This window comes from Narcine bancroftii, chromosome 1 (assembly GCF_036971445.1).
Source record: "Narcine bancroftii isolate sNarBan1 chromosome 1, sNarBan1.hap1, whole genome shotgun sequence".
Classification (NCBI taxonomy): Eukaryota; Metazoa; Chordata; class Chondrichthyes; order Torpediniformes; family Narcinidae; genus Narcine; species Narcine bancroftii.
Genome location: NC_091469.1, coordinates 290,176,188 through 290,194,229, shown reverse-complemented (window position 1 = coordinate 290,194,229; position 18,042 = coordinate 290,176,188). Strand labels below are relative to the sequence as shown.

Genomic DNA, 18,042 nt, shown 5'->3' with positions numbered 1-18,042 from the left:
ATCTTCCCCCCCCCCCCCCCCCTATGCTCTACCCTTCTGCACCTTCCCCTCCTCCCCCACAGCTAGAGAAAAGAGAAGAAAGTAGGAGTGGTATGATGACCCTTCACAAAGTACTCGATTACCACCTCCATTGACAAGAGAGAGAGGCGACTTTAATTCAGAGCAGTGTGAGATCCTCCGGGAAGAAAGGGCAGAACCCTTTGATTCATTTCCCAGAGAGCAGGAACCTAGACATAATAAGCCAGAAACTAACTGGATGAGACCTTTATGGGAAGTTCCCATGGGAGGGGGTCTCGGTTTTGTAAATGTGCCCCTGACTAGTCCGGAGGTGTGTAATTTTAAGAGAGAATGCCCAATGCAAGCCAGGGAGACGCGACCTTATGCACTGATGTGTTGGAATATAGGGGTTAATTAATCATAGAAAATATGTAGAATATATGCTTATGTACTATTCAGTTTGTATACATGAATCCAGTACTATGTAACAATTTAATATTTACCTCATGGTGAAGGGAAAGAGTCATGTAAGTAAGGGGCAGCCACAGTATGTAGCAAAGTTGACTGATTACAGTAGGTTTAGAATTGTCTGCTCACCAAATACAAAAGAGAGGATATGTATGAAACAATTTAGTAGGAAGGTTAAGGCAAAAGGAGGTGTTGATTAGCACAAACAAAAAGAATCCTGACAGAGACTGTCAGAAACAAAGAGAATGGAATCAGAAAGAAGCTAAGATAGAAGGAGGTGTTTAGTAGAACAGAAGAATATGGCCAGATGAGAACAAAGAAATAATTAGAAATATCTGGGATATGAATTGATTTCTGATCAAAACAACAGGATATTCTGACCTTGAGGATTAAAAAAAGATGGGAGCTCTACACCCCAGATAACTGCAGAGCAGTAAATTACTTGTGATAAATCTTATGCAAGAAATCTAGCAAAGGAAGCCAACTTTTGTTCTGTATAAAGTTGAGCTATATAAACTGTAGAGACTGGACAGTAGAGGTCAGTCTTGGGGAATAGCTCACTGTGCAGGTGACCTATGAACTAATGACTGAACCAGAGTTCTGTTAAGCTTTATTCTTATGCTGTGTAATAAACTGATTCTCCTATCACTTCATTTAACAAACACGCTGGACTCATACGACACATAGACTAAATTAAGGGTAGGGTAAAGCCAGAATCCGACAGATGGAAGCAGATTATGAATAGCGGGGGGTCACGGTTCTCAGTCAATACACACCGTGAGGCTGCAAGGAGAACCATTGGTAAATTTAAGAATAGGACCCCACAGTGACAAGATGACCTTTTTAGTAGATTCTGGGGCAGCCCGATCTAGTATTTTACAACCACCCGAGGGTGTTAAGATAGAGGGGACAGTGATGATTTCAGGAGTAGGAGGAAGAGACTTTACAGTCCCTGTATTAAGAGATGTAAGAATACAAATGGGAGAAAAGGTAATAACAGAGGATATTTTACTAGTTCCCCAAGCTGGAGTTTGTTTGTTAGGATGAGATTTACAGGACCAATTGGCTATCAGCACCAGAGCACAGGAATCAGGTATCAGGGTTCAATTGTATGTATTAAGCGAGGAAGATCAAGAACTAATAAATCCTGGAGTATGGGCAGAAAGAGGCAATAGAGGAGTGTTAGATATTCCTCCCCTGCAAGTTACTTTAAAAGATTCTGAACAAGTAATTAAACGAAAACAGTATCCAATTCCTATGGCTGGCCGAAAGGGGCTGCAGCCAGTAATTGACCAGTTGGTGAAAGATGGTATACTCGAACCTTGTATGTCACCTTTTAATACCCCAATTTTATCTGTCCAAAAACCAGACGGTACCTATCGATTAGTGCAGGACTTGAGGGAGTTGAACAAAATTATTTTCACCCGTCACCCGGTTGTACCTAATCCCTATACAATAATGGGTAAAATCGATCCCCATAGTAAATGGTTTAGTGTGATTGACCTCAAAGATTCTTTCTGGACCTGTCCATTAGCAACAGAGAGCAGAGACATGTTTGCCTTTGAATGGGAAAATCCTTTTACTGGATGCAAGAATCAATACCAGTGGACGGTCCTTCCCCAGGGCTTTACAGAATCACCAAATTTATTCGGCCAGGTCTTAGAACAAATACTAGATGAGGCTCCTCGGAGAGAGAATTGTCAGTTGATACAATATGTTGATGATTTGTTAATTACGATAAAAACTTACGAATTAGTTAAACAGTGTACTGTTGAACTTTTGAATTTTCTGGAGAATAAGGGTCTCAGGGTGAGCGAATCCAAATTACAATTTGTTCAATCAGAAGTTAAATACTTAGGTCATCTGGTGAGTCAGGGGACTAGGAAAATAAGTCCAGAGAGGACACATGGTATTCTACAGATCCCCCCTCCCAAGAATGCCCAAGAACTTAGGAAATTCCTTGGTTTAGTGGGATACTGTTAAATCTGGATTAAAACTTATTCTAGCCTGGTCAGATTTCTCTATGATAAACTCACGATTCTAGGGGGAAAAGCTGTTGTCTGGACAGAGGAAGAGATTAAAGATTTTAACTTGGTGAAACAGTGCCTTATTAGTGCCCCAGGCACTAATAGGTTGGCTTTACCCAACCTAAATAAGCCATTTGACCTATATACCAATGCGAAAGGAGGTGTAGCCACCGGAGTACTAACACAAGAGAGGGCAGGCTGTAGACAGCCAGTTGCTTTTCTGTCAAAAGTTTTAGACCCTGTTTGTGGTGGTTGGCCAAAGTGTGTGCAAGCCATCGCAGCCACTGCTCTTTTAGTTGAGGAAGGATGAAAGATTATGTTTGGTGCCCCGATGATAGTTCACACCCCTCACACAGTCCGCAATATTCTCTTACAACGTGCTGGGTGACTCACAGACTCTAGAATTTTAAAATATGAAGCGATCCTAATGGATAGGGATGATTTGACCCTGATTACGAATAAAGAACACAATCCAGCAGCTTTCTTGCTTTCTTCAAATTCTGACAATACCATAAATGAGTTAGAGCATGTATGTTTAGAGGTAATAGATTTACAGACCAAAATTAGAGAGGATTTAAGTGATGAGCCTTTACAGGAGGGTGAAAGGTGGTTTATTGATGGATCTTCTCATTGCATTTATGGCACTCGCTATAGTGGGAATAGTGTAGTGGATGGGAAAGAAGGAGTGGTGATTGAAGCCGGTCACCTTCCCGGTCATTGGTCAGCACAATCTTGTGAATTGTATGCCCTCTGTAGAGCTCTCCAGGGTCTAGAGAACAAGGTGGGCACGATCTACACAGACTCAGAGTATGCTTTTGGTGTAGTGCACACCTTTGGGAAGATCTGGAAAGAGCGGGGAATGATAACTGGAAAAGGATAAATGTTGATCCATGAAAACTTAATTGTCCAATCTCTAGATGCTCTTACATTACCTGAGGAAATAGCTGTAGTTCATGTACGGAGCCATCAAAATGGTGACAGTCCTGAAGCACAGGGGAACAGACAGGCAGATTCAGCTGCCAAACAGGCTGCGCTCACGGAGAAAATAGACATGCAGCTGTTACTGTCCACCCCTGGAGTATCCTATTCATTCTATTAAACCTGGTGATTGGGTATACGTAAATGCATGGCAAGATCACCAACTAAAACCTGTCTGGGATGGCCCCTATTGTGTACTTTTGATTACAGACACTGCAGTGCGAATGAAAGAAAAGGGGTGGACTCAAATACAACGAATTAAACAAGCTGCTGAATCACAGACTAAAGACATTGATAATCTACCCTCCACCGGGCATGCTGTCCTTCATCCTTCTGATCTGAAAGTTACACTACGCCGGGAAAAAGTGCTGTAATGTTGTTTTTACCATTTACTGTATTGTTTACTTGTTGGTTCCCAATTTTTGGGACATCACTAAATTACTCACAATGTATTAAGTCCTCCTAGAATAGGGGCAGCAGAGGTGACAATTATTTCACAGATACAAAGAATAGTCATAGTGGGGTATGGGTTAATATAGGATCCCAACATGGACCAGGGGAACAGAATGGCTCTAGAGGAGTAGATTTGATTTGTATTTTGGCCTCTACAGGTATTAAAGAGAGGAGTTTTAAAGGGATAGCACAAAGGAGATGGTGGAACAAAGACAGACAGAATGGTAGTCAGGATTGTACATGTGGCAGAGATAGAGTTAATACATATGCTAATGTTCACAGACAGGCTGCAACTCACAGGCTCAGTGATACTTATGCTAATGTTCGCAGACAAGCTGCAACTCACAGGTTAAGTGACAAGAAACACCTCTCCCCAACTTGGTCTCCTGTAAAGCATCCTTTGGGTCACACAGTCATTCGGAATGTTAAAAAAACTACCACTAAGGGGAGTTCCAGCTGTAAATGAATTAAGCTGCTCCAGAATACTAAAGCTGCTTGGCATTTAAATCATTTAATCAGACTCCAGGCAGCCTTGGAGATCATCACCGAACAGATAGCAATGGCCCTGAATTTAGGGGCTGAAGAAAAATGACAGATACGAGCCACAGTTCAACAAAACCACCTGGCTCTCGATTACTTGTTGGCTGCTGAAGGCAGCGTTTGTGAAAGACTGGTTAATGACAATGCTCACAACGGTCAGGCGGTTAAAGACACTTCTTCAGGAGTTCGAAAATCTTCCCATACCCAGGTTCAAACTTGACAACCTTGGTCCTGTGTGGGATGGACTAGACTTTTTATTGGTAACTGGAGTCTGATACCCACAGCCCTTATAGCAGCTGAACTCGTTATTCTGGCCATTATGGTGCTCCCTTGCCTAAAGACTTGTGTGCAGTATTTAATTCATCGAACCCCTCATCAGAACACTATAACCCAAAGGATGTATGTTTCCCTAATTCTGTCTAATGATGTTGAGACTGCAGTTCGTTTACTGACCCGCTGGGAAAAAGACCAAGTTTGCAAGTAATACATTCCAGTTGAGAAGTCATGAAGGCTAAAAGAAAAGTGAGGATTGCGAAAGATGAGTAAAACTGATATAAAAATATGAAGATGAGGAAACTAATATAGATATATGGGTAAATGAATAAAGCCAGTATGAACAGGATAAGAAATGGATATTAGAATGTAGGAAGCAGTCAGTCTGAGTAAGATAAGGGTCTTCTAGCCCATAGAATTAGCAGGTTTTGCATATGTAATTAGTAAGCCCTAGACAGTATTAACAAGTTCTACATATGAAGAGGTGCCCTGATGAAGGTGTAAATTAGAAGACAGGTTTGTGAATAAGGACAATGAGGATAATAACATGATGAGACACCGACAGGATACCCCCTGGTCCTCCAAGTTCACAGAAACAGCAGGTAGGCAGGCAGGATTGCCTAATGCCAAACCTATCCAGGAGGCAGAAGAATGTAAGGGGGAGGGTATTCCTATACTGAAATAAACTGTATAAAAGTTGGGTGAGCCCCAGTGTATGTGTGTATTCCCAGGGTAAGGGGAAGCACCCAACTTTGCACTGTTGTATAATAAATGTTTTTTCTCAATTTTTGTCTCGAGCAATTTCTGTGAAGGTACTTCTGTTTCTAACAATTTCAACTTTATCGAGATTATTAATCTTATTAATCAATGTTTAAGTTTATTGGTCATATTATACCCAATACAGAGAGACAGGCTATTTTTCAAGTAATCTATCAGATTAGTTCTAATATTCATACAGCTGTATAAAGTAGAAGAGCATGATTTTCATTGTGAAATACACAGGTGCTGGAGAAACTCAGCAGGATAAGGTATATACTGCGGAAATATCAGTTACCCCTTGGCGAGTCTGTTGTCTATCTCGTTGTCGATCCTTGCATCTGATGAAATGGTGCAGCCGAGATAGGTAAACTGGTTGACCGTTTTGAGTTTTGTGTGCCCGATGGAGATGTGGGGAGGCTGGTAGTCATGGTGGGGAGCTGGCTGATGGAGGACCTCCGTTTTCTTCAGGCTGACTTCCAGGCCAAACATTTTGGCAGTTTCCGCAATACAGGACGTCAAGCGCTGAAGAGCTGGCTCTGAATGGGCAACTAAAGCGGCATCGTCTGCAAAGAGTAGTTCACGGACAAGTTTCTCTTGTGTCTTGGTGTGAGCTTGCAGGCGCCTCAGATTGAAGAGACTGCCATCCGTGCGGTACCGGATGTAAACAGCGTCTTCATTGTTGAGGTCTTTCATGGCTTGGTTCAGCATCATGCTGAAGAAGATTGAAAAGAGGCTGAAGAAAAATGACAGATACGAGCCACAGTTCAACAAAACCGCCTGGCTCTCGATTACTTGTTGGCTGCTGAAGGCAGCGTTTGTGAAAGACTGGTTAATGACAATGCTCACAACGGTCAGGCGGTTAAAGACACTTCTTCAGGAGTTCGAAAATCTTCCCATACCCAGGCAAATAGCACCTTTGGAAGACTACACAAAAGAGTCTGAAAAAACAACCAACTGAAAAACCTCACAAAGATAAGCGTATTCAGAGCCGTTGTCATACCCACACTCCTGTTCGGCTCCGAATCATGGGTCCTCCACCAGCGTTGTCTCCGTTCTATCCTCAACATTCATTGGAGCGCTTTCATCCCTAACGTCGAAGTACTCAAGATGGCAGAGGTCGACAGCATAGAGTTCACGCTGCTGAAGATCCAGCTGTGCTGGGTGGGTCACGTCTCCAGAATGGAGGACCATCGCCTTCCCAAGATCGTGTTTTATGGCGAGCTCTCCACTGGCCACCGTGACAGAAGTGCACCAAAGAAAAGGTACAAGGACTGCCTAAAGAAATCTCTTGGTGCCTGCCACATTGACCACCGCCGGTGGGCTGATATCGCCTCAAACCGTGCATCTTGGCGCCTCACAGTTTGAAGAAGACCGCAGAGCCCACCTCACTGACAAAAGGCAAAGGAGGAAAAACCCAACACCCAACCTCAACCAACCAATTTTCCCCTGCAACCGTGTCTGCCTGTCCCGCATCGGACTTGTCAGCCACAAACGAGCCTGCAGCTGACGTGGACTTTTACCCCCTCCATAAATCTTCGTCCGCGAAGCCAAGCCAAAGAGAGATCAGTTACCCCTTTACTTCCTGTAAATGCTGCCTGACCGGTTTCCTTCAGCACTGTTGTGTATTATATGCGACCCCGGCAACTCCAGACTATCTTATTTAATGCAATTTACATTGTGTAGAAAACAATCAATTAGTACAAATTGGTAGCCTGGTTCGTTAAGTGGCGGTTCCTTTGGTTCACTGATGAGGCGTGGTTTTGTTCTCCGCTGCTGCCAGTATTGGCTCAGAATAGATTTTAAAGTTCTCCAGTTTGTATACAAAGCCATCAATGGACTACATCACGGATCTCCTGTCACTTCAAGACCCCCTCGGATCGGCCAATTTAGAGCGCTTGGTTGTTCCGTGCTCAAATCGCAAACTCGGGAGATCGCGCCTTCGCTTTTGCAGTCCCCCAACTGTGGAACCACATTCCTCTCTCCATCAAATCAGCCCCTTCCTTTAACGCTTTTAAATCCAGGCTGAAGTTGCATTTTCACTCGCAAGCGTTTTGTGGTGATTGTTGTTTGTTACCATGTTGTATGTGCAATTCTGAATCTCGGGGACCCGTTGTATACTGCGCTTTGAATAGCTGCATAAGTTGAGATGTAATGTATGATCTGTACAGCACTTTGGTCAGTGTGATTTGTTTTAAATGTGCTACCTAAATCAACGTTCTGGGTTTTTTATGGTATGGTTTATTGTACACAATACAAGTAGAAATTCTGTCTGGTCCGCAGGAAAAAGAATCTCAGGGTTGTATGTAATGTCTTGCATGGACGCTGACAATTTTCGGAAGTCTATTGAGTACATGTTCTGTAGTTTACCAATTGTGTTATTCTCCACCTTGTTGGCGGTGTGTTTCGTGAGTGTGACTAAATGTTGAGTGGGTTTGCTCTGGCTTATTGAGTTACCACTTTCAGAAGCTCACTTGCCTGTAGTCGTGGCTGCGGCGTTGCAGCTGCCACCTGTCACAAGGTCTCGGGAACACGGCGAACCCGAACTCATCGAAGCCAAGCACACCGTGTTGGTCGGACTGGCAGCTCGTCATGGTGCTTTGCACCACTGCGATAACTTCCACCTCTCGCTGCTGCAGCAACAACGCTCCCCTTCTCAGTGAAATCAACGAGACATTCGAATCTGGCGCCGCCTCCAGACGCGCCCTGCTCTGCTCGGATTGGATGGCACGTGCAATTCCCGACAAATGACCACTCTCCTGTCTGTCGATTGGGCGAGACTTCGACCAATCAGAGGTCGACCCGGCTTCACCCTGGAACAAAAGTTCCCCGACTTTTTCAAGATGAAGTTCCTGTTGTGTTTTCCATCAATTTTTAGTTATGCATCTCCCCAGAGACCGGCACTGACGGGGTTTTCCTATCGATCGGCAAAGACAATGAAGCCACGCACGCAATCTCATGAACAAAGGTTCACGTAATAAACACATAATGCCAAACAGTGCACTAGCAAAGAGAAAGATAGATAACCGACGTTTCATTAAGATAAGGTTCAATTATCGGTGTAAATTGTTTAAATATTATCAATTAAAATCAAAGCATCTGTTCCCTCTCGTAACATTACAATCACAAAATCCTATCATCGTCAATTTTCTTTGATTTTAGGCTTTAAAATAAAGAAGTACACAATATCTACAAATAGTATTTTATGGCAGTAAAGTTCAACCGTAATTCATGAAATTCACCTTGCCTGGTTTACGGTGTGATTTAGCTATAGCTGGGAGGATGTTCATGATTGGGCGAGGGGTGATTTTTCTGATTGGATTGCACATAGGCGGCCGCCCCAAGCTACGTGAGGCTAGAATAAGGGTCGGTCAGCAGAAGGAGGAAGGAATGGTCAAGTCTAGATGAAAATGATCAACAGCAACCTTGCACTCAATGTCACCAAAACTAAGGAGTTGATTGGTGACTTCAGGAGAGGAAAGCCATTGGGGGATCAGAGCTGGAGAGGGTGGACAAATTTAAGTCCTTGGGAGTCACTATCTCAGAGGATCTTTGCTGGATCCAACACACTAACAGTATCGTGAAGAAAGCACGTCAGTGCTTAAGGAGTTTGCAGACGTTTGGTTGGCACTGGAAACCCTGTCAAATTTCTACAGAGGTGTGGTGGAAAGTGTGCTGACCGGCTGCATCATGGTTTGGTATGAGGACACCAAGACCCTGAGCATAAAGCCCTCCAAAAGGTAGTGGGCACAGTCCAGGACATCATAGGCAAAATCCTCCCCACTATTAAGTACATCTACAGAGAACACAGCAGCAATCATCAAAGACCCACACTACCCAGCACAAGCTCTGTTCTCACTACTAGCACCAGGAAAGAGGTCTCGGTGCCACATGACTCACACCACCAAGTTCAGGAACAACTCCCACCCCTCCACCATCAAACTCCACAACAACAAACTCAATCAGAGACTAATTTAAGGACTCTTACTTGTGCACTTTATTGATTTTCTTTTTGTTCTCTCTGTATTGCACAGTCAGTTTGTTTACATTCATTATCAGTTTACAGTTCTTTGTTTACATGTTTTACACTGTGTACAGGTCATTTTTTGCACTACCAATTAATGCTAATTCTGCTGCACCTGTAGAAAAAAGAATCTCAAAGATGTATATCATGTATGTAATCTGACAATATATCTGAAATGAATGATGAATGGTGTTGGTGATTGAGGGAGTGACCATACCAAAGGAGCAACTCCCACTCTAACACAAGCTGCATTAAGGGTCTTTATGTTGTGGTGGTATAGTCTCAGATGAAGTGAAGAGTCTTTATATAATGCCCTCCATAATGTTTGGGAGAAATACACATTTTTCAGATGCTTCTATTACCCTTTGACATTCCCCTTTCTGAGAAAACTGAAGTGGGCAAGGCTACCAGCCATCATCCTGTCAACCTTCTACCGGAGCTCTATTAAGAGTGTCCTGGTTGCTACAGAGAAATAGATTGGAGGTTGATCCACAGGACAATAAGAGTGACAGAGAGGAACACTGGAATCTCCCTTACCCATGCACAAAATCATTGAGGACCCCTTCCACCCCAGCATCTTTCAGTTGCTCCCATTGGGGAAGAGATACAGGAATATTAGAGCCAGCACCACCAGGTTCAGGAACAGCTTTTTCCCACGGGCAGTGAGAATGTTGAATGACCAAAGGAACTGCTCACACCAACTTTCCGGGACTCTCATATTCATGGAAGAGTATTTATATATTTATTTTTATATCTGAATACTTGTCCTGCATATGTATTGTTTGTTTGCATGTGTGTTATATCTGGTTGTGTGTCTGCATATTTTGCATTGAGGACCAGAGAATGCTGTTTCACTGGGTTATACTTGTACAATCAGATGACATTAAATTGATTTTATTTGAATTTCAGTGCATATGAACATTGTACAATGTGTATAACTATAAACTCATCCTTAACATTATTATTAACAGTGCTCCCACACTACCCTTACTTGGTGCTAATTGGTCTTCCTTTTCAATGCAAACAGCACCCTCTGTAAATTTGCCCTTACGGCTGTATGAATGTTAGAGATAATGCACAGAAGAACTCTATTCTCTGTATTAGGTATGGTCTGACAAATAAACATACACCTAAGATAATTTTCAGAACAAAGGGGGAGCTGTTCAACCTAGACTATCTGCATATTTCTAGGGGAGGACACACGATCCAAAAAGTTAGCCCCTTCCTATCAATGGAATCCTTGATGAATCTGTGTTGAGATTACATCAGCTCCTTGAACTGCCACCATTAAAATCTCTATGACATTCCTCACCTTGCTTTTTCCTCCAGTCACCAAATCGAGAAAAAGCACCAACTTGTTCGGTCTTTCTTCGCAGTTTATGTAGGACTGAAACAGACCGTTTCACCCAAGCCATCCATGCTGTTACAAAGTACAATGTTCATCTTTATTGTCAGAGTACACACATGACATCACATACAACCCTAAGATTATTTTCCCTGTGGGCCAGGTAGAATTTCTACTTTTCAGTAGTACAAAGAACTGTACTCAAGAAAAGGTACATATACAAAAGAGAGAAATGTAAGCAAAGAAAGATGTGCAAACAAACTGATAACACAATATGGAAAAAAATAATGTGCAAAGTAAGAGCCCTTAAATGAGTCTCTGGTTGAGTTTTTCATTGAGGAATCTGATGGTGTAGGGGTAGCAGCTGTTCCTGAACCTAGTGGTCTGAGTCTTGTGGCATCTACACCTCTTTCCTCGTGGCAGGAGCGAGAGCAGAGCATGTGCTGGGTGGTGCGGATCTTTTAAAAAAATTTTTTATTTTGCACACGACGAACCATATTGAACAAAATACACATAAACATTTCCCTCTTGAATATACAGTGTTATTTTCTCCACTTTCCCCCCTCCCTTCCCTTCCTCCTTCACCCCCCCTCAATGTTCAACATATATGATACATTAAACCCTTTAAACAATGTCATCACACAATGAAAATAAACAAGAAAATTGTGTCATCTACTTTTATATACTGGGTCAGTTCATTTCGTCTTCTTCTCATTCTGTCATTTTAGGAGGTGGAGGTCCGCGGTAGGACTTCTCTGTTGTGTTCCATGAACGGTTCCCAAATTTGTTCGAATACTGTGATGTTATTTCTTAAATTATATGTTATTTTTTTCCAATGGAATACATTTATTCATTTCTATGTACCATTGCTGTACTCTCAGGCTATCTTCTGATTTCCAGGTTGACATAACACATTTTTTTGCTGCAGCGAAGGCTATCATAATAAATATTTTTTGTGCTCCATCCAAATCGAGTCCAAGTTCTTTACTTCTTATATTATTTAAAAGAAAGATCTCTGGATTTTTTGGTATGTTGCTTTTTGTGATTTTATTTAATACTTGATTTAGATCTTCCCAAAACTTTTCCACTTTCTCACATGCCCAAATTGCATGTACTGTTGTTCCCATTTCCTTCTTACAGCGAAAACATCTATATGATACTGTTGGGTCCCATTTATTTAACTTTTGGGACGTGGTGTATAGCCTGTGTAACCAATTATATTGTATCATGTGTAACCTCGTTTTTATTGTATTTCTCATAGTTCCGGAGCATAGCTTTTCCCATGTTTCATTCTTTATCTTTATGTTTAGATCTTGTTCCCACTTTTGTTTGGGTTTACAGCTTATTTCCTCATTCTCTTTTTCTTGCAGTTTGATGTACATGTTTTTTATAAATTTTTTAATTATCATTGTGTCTGTAATCACATATTCAAAATTCCTTCCTTCTGGTAACCTCAGCCTGCTTCCCAATTTGTCCTTCAAGTAGATTTTCAGTTGGTGGTATGCAAACATTGTACCGTGAGTTATACCATATTTGCACTTCATTTGTTCAAAAGATAATAATTTATTTCCCGAAAAACAAATTTCTATTCTTTTGATCCCTTTTCTCTCCCATTCTCTAAAGGAAAGGTTATCTATTGTGAAGGGTATTAGTTGATTTTGCATCAGTATTAATTTTAGTAGTTGATAATGTGTTTTTTTTCCTTTCTATGTGAATCTTCTTCCAAATGTTGAGCAGATGGTACAGTACTGGTGAATTCCCATGTTGCACCAGCTTTTCATCCCACTTGTATAGTATATGTTCAGGTACCTTCTCCCCTATTTTATCTAGCTCTAATCTGGTCAAATCTGGTTTTTCCCTTGTTAGAAACTCATCTATTTTGTCTTCTTTCCCTTCGTTCTCAGTTCGATATAATTGCTCGTAGAATTCCTTGAAGTTTTCATTGATCTCCGTTGGGTTATATGTAATTTGTTTGTCCTTTTTCCTTGATGCCAATACCGTTCTTTTAGTTTGTTCTGTTTTAAGCTGCCAAGCTAGTATTCTGTGCATTTTTTCTCCTAGCTCATAATACTTCTGTTTTGTCTTCATTATGTTCTTTTCCACCTTATATGTTTGTAGTGTTTCGTATTTTATTTTTTTGTCCGCCAATTCTCTTCTTTTTGTTGTATCTTCCCTTGAAGCTAATTCTTTTTCTGTACTTGCTATTTCCCTTTCCAGCTGTTCTATTTCCTGATTGTAGTCCTTCTTCATCTTAGTTACATAACTTATTATCTGCCCTCTGATAAATGCTTTCATTGCATCCCATAGTATAAATTTATCTTTCACTAATTCCGTATTTATTTCAAAGTACATTTTAATTTGTCATTTTATGAATTCTCTAAAATCCTGTCTTTTAAGTAGCATGAGGTTTAATCTCCATCTATACGTTCTCAGTGGGATGTCCTCCAGCTCTATTGCTAATAACAGGGGTGAGTGATCCAATAACAATCTAGCTTTATATTCCATTTTTCTAACTCTCCCTTGGATGTGGGCTGACAACAGGAACAGATCTATCCTTGAGTACCTTATATGTCTATCCGAAAAATATGAGTATTCCTTCTCCTTTGGGTGTTGTCTCCTCCATATATCTAAAAGTTGCATTTCCTTCATCGATTTAACCATAAATTTGGTTACTTTGTTCTTTCTGCTAGTCTTTTGTCCAGTTTTGTCCGGTGGTGTGGATCTTTGATGATTTCTGCTTCAACGGCAGCCTTCCACGTAGATTTTCTTGATGGCGGGGATAAATTTGCCTGTGATGTCCTCGGCTGTGTCCAGTAAATTTTGCAGGGCTTTCTGCTTGAGGGTATTGGTGCCCCCATACTAGACCATGATGCAGCTGGTCAGCACACTTCCCACAACACTGTAGAAATTTGCCAAGGTTTTCAAAGTCATACCAAACCTTCGCAACTGCTGAGGAAGTAGAGGCACTACGTGCTTGGGTTTTGCATCCATTTATTGTTGAAATATTCAATTCCTCTCTCCATTGCATTCTTGCTCAACATCAATGCACAATACTCTTCAATTCTTTTTCTCTTTCTTTGGCTTGGCTTCGCAGACGAAGATTTATGGAGGGGTAGGCTATTGAGATGTGCAGAACAACAAAGGGATTTAGGAGTTGTGATAAATAGTACCATCAAGGCTGATACTCAGGTAGATGGTGTGGCGAAGAAGGCATTTGGAATGTTGGCCTTCATAAATCGGAGTATTGAATTCAAGAGTAGGGAGGTTATGATGAAATTGTACAAGGCATTGGTGAGGCCAAATTTGGAGTACTGTGTAGTTTTGGTCACCAAATTATAGAAAAGATATAAACAAAATAGAGAGAGTGCAGAGAAGGTTCACGAGAATGTTGACAGGATTTCAGGGTCTGAGTTACAGGGAAAGGTTGTGCAGACTGGGGCTTTTTTCTCTGGAGCATAGAAGATTGAGAGGGGACTTGATAGAGATTTTAAAAGGGACAGACAGAGTAAACGTGGATAGGCTTTTTCATTAAGAGTGGGGGAGATTCAAACTAGAGGGCATGGTTTAAGATAGAAGGGGGAAAATTATAAGGGGAACATGAGGGGAAATTTCTTTACGCAAAGGGTGGTAGGGATGTGGAATGAGCTTCCGACAGACGTGGTCGAGGCGGGATCATTGGTTACATTTAAGGAAAGAATGGATAGTTACATGGATAGGAGAGGACTGGAGGGGTATGGACTAGGTGCTGGTCAGTGGGACTAGGAGGGTGGGGATTTGTTACAGCATGGACTAGTAGGGCCGAACTGGCCTGTTCTGTGCTGTAAGTGGTTATATGATTATATGGTATGTCCACGCCTGCTGCAGGCTCTTTGGTGACTGACAAGTCCGATGCGGGACAGGCAGACACGGTTGCAGCGGTTGCAAGGGAAAATCGGTTGGTTGGGATTGGGCATTGGATTTTTCCTCCTTTGTCTTTTGTCAGTGAGGTGGGCTCTGCGGTCTTCTTCAAAAGAGGATGCTGCCCGCCGAACTTTTCAATTACGCCTTGTAATAATAACATAACAATTACAGCACGGAAACAGGCCATTAGGCCCTTCTAGTCCGCACCGAACCAAACACCCCTTTCTAGTCCCACCTCCCTGCACAATTCCCATAACCCTCCATCTTCTTCTCATCCATATACCTGTCCAACCTTTTCTTAAATAATACAATTGACTCCGCCGCCACTATTTCTCCCGGAAGATCATTCCACACGGCTACCACTCTCTGAGTAAAGAAGTTCCCCCTCATGTTACCTCTAAACCTCTGCCCCTTAATTCTTAACTCATGTTCTCTTGTTTTAATCTTTCCTCCTCTTAACGGAAATAGTCTATCCACATCCACTCTGTCTATCCCTTTTATAATCTTAAATACTTCTATCAAATCCCCTCTCAATGACTTTCAATTTGGTACAAATAGCAGGTCAATAGGGCCATAAAGCATGAAAAAATCCCTTTGGCCTTATTCATCCAGGTTGGCATTCTAGGCTAATCCCATTGGCCTAGATTTGGTTAATATCCTTCTAAGCCTCTCTATCCATTAATCTGTCAAAGAGTCTAGTTTCCTCCCAGTTTGTTCTAGAAACAAATTGGTCTTCAGGTCCCTCTAGCCCTTTAGTTCTGGATCGGGAAAAAGACAATGAGGATTCACTCTATCCATGCCCCTCAAGATTTATAAGTGTCTGTAAGATCACCCCTTAGCCTTCTACACTCGTGGCAATAAAGACTCAGCCTCTAAAACCTCACCTGAAAACTCAAGTCTTCCGGTCTGAGCAAAATTCTGGTGAATCTCTTCTGCATGCCTTCCAATTCATTATAGACCTTCCTATGGTTGAGCGACAAAACGTGGACAGTGTAGTCCAATGGTTCTCAACCTTTTCCTTTCCACTCACATACCACTTTAAGTATTCCCTATGCCATCGGTACTCTGTGATTGGTAAGGGATTGCTTAAGGTGGTATGTGGGTAGAAAGAAAAAGTTTGAAAACCACTGTTTTAGTTTGACTCGTTATGTGCACGGTTTCATAACTCCAAAGGAAATGGGTCAATGACAATTTTTCTCAAGCAAAATATTTCCGTCCCAATTGGGCCTAGAGCAGTGATTCTCAACCTTCTCTTCCCACTCACACACCACCTTAAGCAATCCCTTACTAATCGCAGAGCACTGATGGCATAGGGATTACTTAAAGTGGGATGTGAGTGGAAAGAAAAAGGTTGAGGACCACTGGTGTAGTCTCACCAATGCAGATTCATGTGGTCTCAAACAGGCAACTAAATACAGTTTTATTTGCTACAGTTGTTCAATATGTTGAGTGTGGATAAATGGTTCCATATATGGATAATGTGGAAACCAAGGCCAATCCTGAACATTCAAAAAAGAGAGGCAAAAAGACATTCCAAAGAATACCAGCCAAAATTTTGTATTAAAGGAACATATATGACAAGGAATATGTTTCAGGTGGCAAGTAGCAAAATAATTTGTGCAATCATACCTGGGATTGGAGACAGGTCGACTCAGATAGACTTTATTGACTTGAGTTTAGAAGAATGAAGAGATGTCACTGAAACTTTAACAATGTTCACAGAACTAAAAGTGGTGGAGGCAAAGAAAATGTTCTCCTTGGAAGAGGAGTCTCCACAGGGGAGATGTGAATATTTTTCATGGAGAGGCAAATCTCTTGAATTCTCCACACAGGAGGAGTAACTCCGTTAAAAAAGACAGATTTCTTAATATTGAAAGGAATAAAGGGGTTGAGGACAGTGTGGGGAAAATGGAGCAGAGGTAATGGTCAAACAGGCGCTTGATGAATGGTTGGGCAGGATCAAGACTGGGAGCTTGCTGATGCAAACCCACGTTCCAACAGTCCCGATCCCCCCCAGCCTCAGACCCCCGAACAGCGACAATTACATTATTTCTGGGATGAATTCCATGTCCAATCGTGAATAGAAACCGGCTGCCAGAATGGGAGCGTCGCCAGGTCACAGAGGCAACACCGAGGGAGCGCCTCGGGGCGGGAGATGGACGTGGAGGGAGCCCCTCGGGACGGGAGTAAGGGTCGCCGAAGGAGCGCCTCGGGGCGGGAGCAAGGCGGCAGTGGGTGGGGGGGGGGGGTACCTCGGAGCGGCGGATGGACGTGGAGCGAGCGCCTCGCCCGCAGTCAACTCGGAAGCATCCGTCGCGCCGCGACTGCAGCCGTTGCCACGGCAACCAGCGCCCAAGCGCCTGTCACCGAGCCCAATCACAACCCCCGTTGCCGCCCTGACCCGCGCATCCGCCTATCATCGGCCGGATTCACCGTCCTCCCCGTGCCTGCTTTCTGATAGGTGGATAACTGTCAAGAGCGGCGTGTGACTGGTTAGTGGCACACCTCCGGGGATTGGCACTTGTTCTCGGCGCCTTATGATTGGTCTGTGGGCCGAACGGGCGGGCCGTGATTGGCCTCGGGGCGTGGGCCCCGCAGAAGCAGGTCAGCGGTTACGTCAGCGGTGGAAAGTAGGTTAGGGGAACCCGGCGGCGGCGTCTGTCGTACGGAGGAGCCGGACTCAGGGGGAACGGGCGTACGGAGGAGCCGGACTCAGGGGGAACGGGCGTACGGAGGAGCCGGGCTCGCGGGGACGGCTGAGCGGCCCGTCACCGGCACCGCGTGAGTGTGCTCTGAACGCCGTCCCCAGTTACCCGCGCAGGTCTAGGAAGCACCGGGGACGAGCCTACATCCCGAGTGCCAGGCGCGCTCCAGGACCGCGCGCACCTGCATTGGCCTCCCCCCCTGACCCCCCAACCCCAGGTGAATCACTGAGCCCCCACTTGTGGCATCACTGTGTCCCCCCCGCCCCATTGCTGGATCTCTTTCTCTCTTCCTCCAACCCCCTGTGGTCACTGTCTCTTCCCTCCACTCCTCCCCTCAGTGGATCACCATCTCTCTCTCTCGATCCACCCCTCCCCCAATCCCCGATGGATCATCATCTCTTTCCCCCCCATCCCCCTGCTGGATCACTGTCGCCCTGTGGATCACCGTCTCCCTCTCCCCATCCCACCTCCCTCCAGGTGGATCACTTTCTCCCCCTCATAGATCAATGTCTCCTCCAACCCGGATCACTGCTCCCTCCACCCCCAGAGGATCACAATTGATTACTCACCACTCCC

At 43.4% G+C, this 18,042-nt stretch overlaps 2 protein-coding genes across 9 annotated transcripts in view; one reads left to right on the top strand and one right to left on the bottom strand.

Annotated features, from left to right (window-relative positions):
- Window positions 1-17,170, bottom strand: part of LOC138756814 (TBC1 domain family member 10A) — a 125,132-nt gene extending 107,962 nt beyond the window's left edge. The window contains exons 1-2 of the mRNA XM_069923235.1: window positions 17,163-17,170; window positions 17,014-17,121 (exon numbers count right to left, since the gene is read on the bottom strand). Of these exons, the coding sequence (XP_069779336.1) occupies window positions 17,014-17,121; window positions 17,163-17,170 (116 nt within the window). The remainder of the gene's footprint in view (window positions 1-17,013; window positions 17,122-17,162) is intronic.
- An 89-nt stretch (window positions 17,171-17,259) lies between these two features.
- Window positions 17,260-18,042, top strand: part of LOC138745853 (basic helix-loop-helix ARNT-like protein 1) — a 59,144-nt gene continuing 58,361 nt past the window's right edge. For 4 of the 8 annotated variants that reach the window (XM_069903284.1, XM_069903313.1, XM_069903266.1 and 1 more), the window contains exon 1: window positions 17,266-17,542. The gene's annotated coding sequence lies outside the window, so the exon portion shown is untranslated. Of the gene's footprint in view, window positions 17,543-18,042 lie in introns of all 8 variants that reach the window. The other 4 variants (XM_069903328.1, XM_069903323.1, XM_069903274.1 and 1 more) reach the window with 3 other exon arrangements.